Source organism: Balaenoptera musculus, chromosome 10 (assembly GCF_009873245.2).
Source record: "Balaenoptera musculus isolate JJ_BM4_2016_0621 chromosome 10, mBalMus1.pri.v3, whole genome shotgun sequence".
Classification (NCBI taxonomy): Eukaryota; Metazoa; Chordata; class Mammalia; order Artiodactyla; family Balaenopteridae; genus Balaenoptera; species Balaenoptera musculus.
Window position 1 is genome coordinate 4,555,808 of NC_045794.1, and position 8,484 is coordinate 4,564,291.

At 44.7% G+C, this 8,484-nt stretch overlaps 1 protein-coding gene across 1 annotated transcript in view; it reads left to right on the forward strand.

Annotated features, from left to right (window-relative positions):
* Positions 1–7,260, forward strand: part of DYRK4 (dual specificity tyrosine phosphorylation regulated kinase 4) — a 55,748-nt gene extending 48,488 nt beyond the window's left edge. Inside the window, 3 exon segments of the mRNA XM_036867388.1 lie at positions 3,547–3,676; positions 6,015–6,190; positions 6,902–7,260. Of these exon segments, the coding sequence (XP_036723283.1) occupies positions 3,547–3,676; positions 6,015–6,190; positions 6,902–7,146 (551 nt within the window). The 3' untranslated portion in view covers positions 7,147–7,260.
* Positions 7,261–8,484: the final 1,224 nt, after the last annotated feature.

The following is an 8,484-nucleotide window of genomic DNA, read 5'->3' on the forward strand; positions in this document are numbered from 1 at the left end:
CCACCCCAAAAGGCAGGCTGTGCTTAGATGTTTCTCTCAGAAAAGTAAAAAATGCTGAGCCATGGTACCAGGTGCATGATGGAGACGGGTGGGGCAGTCACTGGGAACGGGGTCTCGGCAGCGAAGATGCACAGGTGCCGAGAGTGACCAGGTTCCTGCTCAGAAGGCCTATCAGCAGATCCCGAAACCCCAAAAGACTAGAACTCTACCCTCTCCTAACAATTCTCCCCACCTCCCCTAGCAGCTTGCCTGCCTGCTCGCACTATGCGCTGTGAAGGAAATCAGAGAGCAGAAGCGTCTTTGCAAGAAGAGTGGAAAATTCCATTGCTACAGTTTATCATTAATGGAGCCTTACTCTTTCCTGCTGAAATTCTCTTAAGCCCCCAGTCCCTTACTATTCCAGATTCATTGCACCTTTGGTATAAAGTGGGTAAGCAAGGGCTGTCAGCTATGGCTTGTCAATTTTGTATAGGACATCTGCCAAATTGCTGGAATTAAGCTTCACCCACAGTCTCCATGCTGCACCCCGCATCCCAGTTCCCAGACTCTGGATTTTATGAACTTCTGTCTTTCAAGCCAAGTTGTGCTGTACAGGACGGACCGGTGGATCAATGAAGTCCAACTCGGGCAGGGCTTCTGGGCCACTGTGAACCAGAAGAGGAAGCCAGTCCCAGATCTAAGATCCCTTTGCTAAGGGATTCCCGTGTACAAAAAGCCATAGTGGCCCTAAGGTCAGCCAAGTGGAGTGAAGCCAGATGTGAGGGACGAGGGCTTCACAGACGGGCTCCCTGCCATCCGGGACGACATTGTCGTCAGCTTAGTTCACAGACTCACGCTGTCGTTCCCAACCCTCCTGCCTCTTATTTTCACCCAACGGTGGCCTCAAAATGGGTAGACCAATCACATAATTTCTCTCCACCTCTTGTCCCATCAGTAGGAAAGTCAAAAAACACCACCCTGGGGGACCCTCCTGGACAAAAGTGTTTCAGTCATGTTGATGGGCAGTCGGTATATATTGGTTCAGCCACGTGGGGGTTAAAATGTAGTCTATTTCTGTACCATTTGGTTAAAAAGCCACAGCCCTGAGCCCACGATCCAGAAACTAAAATTTTAAGGTCTGGCAAGAAAAGGTCCCCCAGGATCCCCCTCCAATGCCAAGGCTGTCGTCCACTTGGATTGGTCAGTCCCATACCAGAGCAGTCTGATGGCAGCAGAGGATCCGGCTGACTCGCTGGTATAACTTACGCATGGGGCAATGGAACTGGTCTTTTGACCCCAGATATACTTTTCCCATCCACCACTTTTAATTCAGCCTTTTGGATTTCAGACGATTTAGGGAAAGACATGTAGGAGCATTGGTGTTCCCGCCTGCTAGACAAAGACCATGTGGGAAGAGTCACATCTCAAGCCTATAACCCTGAACTCAAGAGACTGTACTTGGGGGAATCAAAAGGAAGGGAACATAGGCATTTTGGTAAGAGGGTACCAAAGACATACACATGTCCATTTCACAGAGTACCCGATTTTTACCTTCAGCGCTAGGCTTCAGAATGTGGTTTTGGTAGCAAAATCACACATCTTCCCTTCCTGCGTAAGAAAGGACGTTATTGGGAGCTGCATCCTCATCCGTGTTTCCCAAATTTTATTTGATTATAAGAATCATTTGGGTTCTTGGGAAAAATGCTAATCCCCAGGATCCTCCTATGGTGTAGTGTGTTTGAGGTGGGACTCAGGAGTCTGTATGTTTTTTTTTTTTAAATTTATTTATGGCTGTGTTGGGTCTTCGCCTCTGTGCGAGGGCCTTCTCCAGTCGCGGCAAGCGGGGGCCACTCCTCATCGCGGTGCGCGGGCCTCTCACTATCGCAGCCTCTCTTGTTGTGGAGCACAGGCTCCAGACGCGCAGGCTCAGTAATTGTGGCTCACGGGCCCAGCTGCTCCGCGGCATGTGGGATCCTCCCAGACCAGGGCTCGAACCCGTGTCCCCTGCATTGGCAGGCAGACTCTCAACCACTGCGCCACCAGGGAAGCCCCTGTATGTTTTTTATAGCAGCTTATGATGAGGCGAGTTTGGAAACACTATATGCACTTAAGTTCTTGGCTCTCCCTTCCCCAGGTTTGGGCTGCCAACAGGTCCTCAGCCCCCAGCCACTCCTAGTTAATACCCTTAATTAAGAGGAAAGTTGTTGCTTCAAAGGTAGCAAGATATGTAGGTGCTCCAGGCAGCAAGAGGAGGTGGGGAGAATAATGAGATACTGGGGAAGGTCAGAGAGGTAGGAAAAACTTGTACAACAAAAGCAATTACATAAGGATGACTGTAGGAGCTATGTTATTTGTAAGCCCATGAATCTAATTCTTCTTTGGCCATTTATGAAAAGACAATATAGGATAAGGTGGGAGCCCTGGTGCCACAGTCAAAAAGGAGTTCACAGGACCTATGCCCTATGGAGTACCCCCAGCCCATTTTTATCTGTATAAACACACAGATACCCATGTGTGTAATACACACACACACACATTCATGGGATCTTCTAGGAATTCAGTAAGAGCAGGTGTTCTGTTGGACACCCTGCAAATTGCATTGATTGCAAAAGTAATTAGAAGCATTTCATTATGTACCTTCCAGGATGTCCATTGTATGAACCCTGAGTTTTTGTGAGAGTTTCATGGAATGTGTCAATTTTGCACATGTGTATATACATATCCGCCCTTTTACATGTATGTTTACAAGGTGTGAGCATACATGGTCACCTTTCTGACCACGCTCACCGGGACCTAGATGTCCAAACGAGCGGTCTTGCCTTCAAGGCATTGCACTGTGTTCTCAGGCCGCCTTTGGACCTGTCTTCAGGGGTTTCTTTTCAGCACTGACAGAAGATACATTTGGTGAGGGCTTTAATCAGTGGAAATGGCTGAAGAAAATCATTCCAAGCGGTGTCTTAAGCCACCAACCAAGTTTGATCATTCCACTTATGGACAAAATTTTGACGCAACTGTAAAAATAAGAAATGAGGTTAACTTGCTTGTGTGGCTTGTACATGACCTCTGAAAGTCAATCCTTCTCCTAAAATGACTTTCTTGTTATTCCCCATGAGTGTCCCAAATTCTCACGTTTTGGGGTGAGGAAGGATCAAGGGCACAGATAAGCCAAGAATGGACAACATGCTTTTTGTTCAGAGCGGACCGTTTCTGTCACTTCAGATTTACTTTACTATTATTATTATCATCGTCATCATCATTATTATCATTATCATTTTACGTGGGTTAATGTTAAACCATTACAATCATTTGATTGATTCCAGGAGGAGGTGGTGGCCCAGAACACGCCGAGTAGTAGGAAGTTATTTGTAAAAGTAAATTGTATTCATTGGATAATTTACACGTGGTTAGTTTAAACTAAGACTGCGGGGGTGTGTGTGTGTGTGTGTGTGAGGGGCACGGGAGAGCTGCAGAGACCACTCCCAGAAGCACATGGCTGAGTGAACAGCTTTGATGTGACCGATGCATATTCACACCTGGAACTAAACACATAATGTTGTATCTCTAAAGATTCCAAAGGTTTTCCTAAAAATATAACCAACAACAGGGGGAAAAAAAGATACCCAGATTCCAAGGATCTCACCATGGTGCTGAAAACCTACGACACCAGCTTCCTGGACTTTCTGAGAAAGTGTTTGGTGTGAGTTTGTCAGGGTGTCTTTGCTTCTGGGTTTCCTCGTAAATACTGTACTTTCCCACATGTTTGCTGGTGAAAGTCTGGGGCTGGGAGGCAGTCATGGGACGTAATAAACACGGACCGTAGATCTTTAGAGTCTACGAGATGCTTTCCTATATGCTGCCTCATCAGACTGCTCTCTCCACTGTCCATCCTGTGTGGTCAGTGGGACAGACGATTTGATGTTTTGAGGCATGGAGCCTGAGGCTCGAGAGATTAAGTGACTTGCCCTGGATTACACAGCGTGTGGGTCGAGCTTGCTTCCTTCTTGCCCTGACTGCCTGGGAGCGAGGTTGTAGGCAAGTCCTCAGTGTCTTCTGCTTCATGAACTGAAGCCAAGGTCTTCAGAGAGTCTGTTGTATCAATAACTATTTGCATACATGCCCAGTACAAGCTGGTTTCAGGCCCCTTCCCACCCATTCCCCTATGATTTAGAGTCTAAATCCTCTCATATTAGGGAACTAGGGAAAGGGTGATCTATAAACCATTTATTATGTACAGCTTTTTAGAATCTATAGGCATATTTTGAATCTTAGGAAGTAGGCTCTGTACTTCACCCAAGTCATAGTATTGATTTAAAAAACCCAATAGTACATAAAGCCCCTTAGAACAGTACCTAGTTTAGAAGGTATTTAGAAAATACTAGCTGTTGTCACCAATTTTAAAGAGGTTATGCAAGTCTGTCTCCACTGAGTGGCAAATAAATTAGCCACGTGATATTGGACAAGTCATTGTCTCTCTGGGCTTCAGTTTCCTTTTCTGTAGAGTGGGGTATTACTAAGGTCTCTTCCAGCTGTATTAGTCCTATAATTGTTTAGTATTTTTAGAAGACCATATGTTTATGTTCTCTCATTCCTTCAGTGGGATGAAGTAGTTTTAGCAAAGTACTACTCTTCTGGCATTTGTGCATCTGGAGTTTAGGTACTAGCTCAGAAAATAAACCACCAGGGACTGCCGGAAGTTTTCCCATCTGGGGGGTCATGCTACCCATCTGAAAAATGGAGATAGAGAAGGATCCTGTACCCCATCATGACCCCCACCCCACCCTCTTGCTGAGGCGATAGAATGAATGACCATTAACTCGTAACAGAAACTCAGTACTGAGACAGAGGTGGGTAATCCAGAAACTCAGAGCCAAGAATGAAATTATTCTCCTTTTTAGTGCAAAGGGCTGGTTGCTCACACCTTGTAAGAGGCAGTCATGCGTCAGGGCCTGTTGTTTTATTACTTCATATTTGGCTAATTAGCAAGTCTTTGAGAGGCTAAAAGTTTTGGGTCAGATTTAATAGGGATACATGTAAAGTTCTGTGTCTAGATTTTATAGGCTAACTCTAGGAGTTCAGGAGAGGCGAGGTGTAGCTTAACAGCAGTTCGCTGGACAAAGAACTGGGAACTTGAGTTGTTTAGACCTCGATGAGTCTGAATACTAATGCCATCCTTGCAGTTAGTACCTTTTCCCAGCATGATGGACACCAGTTGGATAACAGCTGAGATTTCCTGTCTAGGAAGGAACTGATCATGTCATATGGTCAATAATTAGTAGTCATGTAAATGTTTTCAGATAGTTGAAGGGTTGTGACATAAAAGATGGATTAGTTGTCTCATTCTGTATGATGCTAATGGGTAGAATTTAAGACCGGGTCAAAGTTACTAGGCTAAAAGTTCCTGAGAAGTGAATCTTGGCTCAATCAAAATGAAGAACTTTTAAAGAATTGGAGTTTTTTAAAACTGGAATAGCTAGTTCTGTGAGTTAGTGCCATGTTACTAAAATTAGTCAAGAAAGGCAAGATGATTCCATGGTGGGTCAAGTGTATTTTGTCAAGTGTATTCTGTTACTGCATTAGCAGTTTGGATTATCTCCAAGTCCCCTCATGACCTTAATATTCTAGTGTTCTATAATGTTCTTTGTGATATATTTGGAGGTCCAAATTCCATAGTTTGGGATTCACAATTAAGCATCTCTTCATTTTGATGTTCTTAGTTTATTAAACCCTAAATCCCACTGGTTTCGATTTTCTATAATATTTCTTGTAACGGAATTTGGGCTCTGAGATATTCCTTGGCTTGTCATACACATTTTCTAAAAAGATCATTTCCAATAGTTGCCTCCAGGTACTTTAAAATTATATGTCATAAGCTCTGTTCTATGGTATCTTTGAGTTATAACATAGCTTAAATGGGTTCTTTAAAAATGAACCATTTTTATATCTTATTTAGGTTCTTTATTGGGGTCTTTGAAAATATTTCATTATTAAAAAGGGAAACAAAACCCTAACCGATGCTGCGCTTTGTTGGTGTGTAGCTGGGAGCCTTCTCTTCGCATGACCCCTGACCAGGCCCTCAAGCATGCTTGAATTCATGAGCCGCGGAACCTCAAGGCACAGCCCAGGCTTCAGACCTTGAGGAAAACCAGTCTCTGTTTCCCCTCTGAGGCCAGGAAGGACAGAGTTCAAGGGCAGCATCACTTGGGCAAAGAAGGTACAGTACCTCAAACAGCCAGTCCCATCTCCGTAATCCAGGGGGTCAGACATCTCGGAGGATCGCACGCCAGTTTCTCTGAGCTCAACCTCGGTTAATTATTCTGACTTCATCACTACTGGCCCGCCACTTCTTCATTTGGGGATTTTCCTCTTTCAGGAAACTTGGTTGTGGCTGGGTTCGCCTTTTTTTTTTTGCCCTCTCATCATTAGGAATTTCCGTGTTTCTCCTATCTCCAATTCCTATTCCCCTCCTTTCCTTTTCTTTCAATGTGTCCTCCTCTGCAAGCCCTATAACTACCTTTTGAATTTTTATCAGACAGATTATGGAATTATGCAAGTATCTTCTATAGGCAATATAGCCTCATGGTTATGTACTTGGTCACTGGAGTCAGGTTGCCTGGGATAAATTCTGGCCTTCCACTTACCAGCTGTGGGTCCTTGGGCAACTTACTTAACCTCTCTGTGCCGCAGTTTCTCCATTTATGAGAATGGAATAATGCCTATTCTCTCTGGTTGCAGGAAGGATCAAAGGAACCAGTAAGTGTCAAGGGCTTAGAATAATGCCTGGCACATAGAATGTGCTTTACAAATGACTTGTTTTTGTATCATTACAACCAGATTTCCCCAAAATGATTTAGAGCCTAATGCACAGTTAGAATATAATTCACATTTGAACACTTACTTGTTCCTGCTCTCTCCTCTTTCGCAGAGGTGATCCTTCAAATAGAGACTAAAGACAAAATCAAAGGCGGCGCCACTAAACAGGATCAGAATTCAGCTAATCAGCAGGGCTCTGTCCAGCACACAGCTGAAGTCGTCCAGCTGCCTCATCTAGCAGAAGCTTCCGGAAAGCCCGAGGCAGTTGTTGGGCCAGCGGAGTCCAAGACCTCCACAGGACAACAAAACAAAAACTGCTCCCCCAAGAACACAAACATTTTACCACCTATTGTGTGACCTGAGCGGAGGGTGTGTCCTGTTCCTTTCCACCAGTGATTTGTACTAGAGACAGCACTTATATTGTACCATACTTAAGACTGTTTTTTAATGCATAAAGGTTTACAAAAAAAAACACCTCTATTCACATGGCCTATTGGCATGATTCCTATGATGAGGGATTGGAAAGGATGTCCTTGCACCCGTGCGCCTTCCCTATGCCCTCGATCAAGTACAACAATGGGTGCGTGTGTGGGGAGATGGGGTGGGGAGAGAGTTAAGTACTCAGTGTTACAGCACCACTGAGAGGACTCTAAATAATAAAAAACACTTTTTTCCTCTTGCCCAAGACAGTTAGTCAGGATTCTGGTTTGAAAATGACAGAAGCTGAGTTCAAACTAGTTTAAACAACAAAGGACATTTATTGGTTTATGTGACTGGGGAATCAGGAGGGGTAAGTGTAGACACAGCAAGATCTAGGAATGCAGACAACTTCATGGAGCTCAGACTCCCTCTCCCCCATTAGTCTTGCTTCTTTTTATGGTTAACTTCACCCTGAAGACAAGCTCTGCCCAGAAGTTAAGATGACCACGCTCAGCCAGTCAAAAGATGCAGTCTTCCTGCTGGTAGGAAAGTCTCAGAGATGACTGATGGGACTTGAACTCATCACTGTGTCTGAGATATTGGGATCCTCTGATTGGCCAGCCTGGGTCACAAGCCCACAGTGTGGTGTGGTGTGGTGTGGTGGCAGTGCCATGACTGATGCTTCTCCAGGACCATGGGGAGTAGGGGACAAGAGGTTTCCCAAAGGACGGAAGACGAGCAAACTACAGGATATATCCACTCACCCACCACCTGCCCTTCCAGTCTTTACCTACATGAACTCAGTCTGTATATGGCTGTAATTATAGTACAGATAAATGTGTACAAGAAACTCAAGATCATAACATCATAAACATCATACATGGCTTCACAGTTTTCATTTTAATCAGTGTGTAACTGTCCATGAAGGGAGACACCAGGTAATTGAAGCTATGGGTTTGGATGAGATCACCTAGGGAAGATGGTAGAGAATAGCAGAGGGTCCAAGAGAAAGTCCTGGGAAAGACAAACATGTAAGCGGTTGACAAAGTCGAGTAGAGCCCCTGAGAGATGTAGAAAAATGGGGAAACTAGAAACCAGAGGAGGAGGAAGTTTCTAAAAGGGAGGACGGAGAATAAAGAATAGCTGGAGAATGTAAAATTCAGAAAACGCTTCTCAAGCCGGGTGACGTGGACATCAAGTCAGAGCAGGTGTCGGAAGCGCTGGCTTGTCCCAGGCCCTACAGCCACAAGGGCACACAACTGGCAACAGAACTCA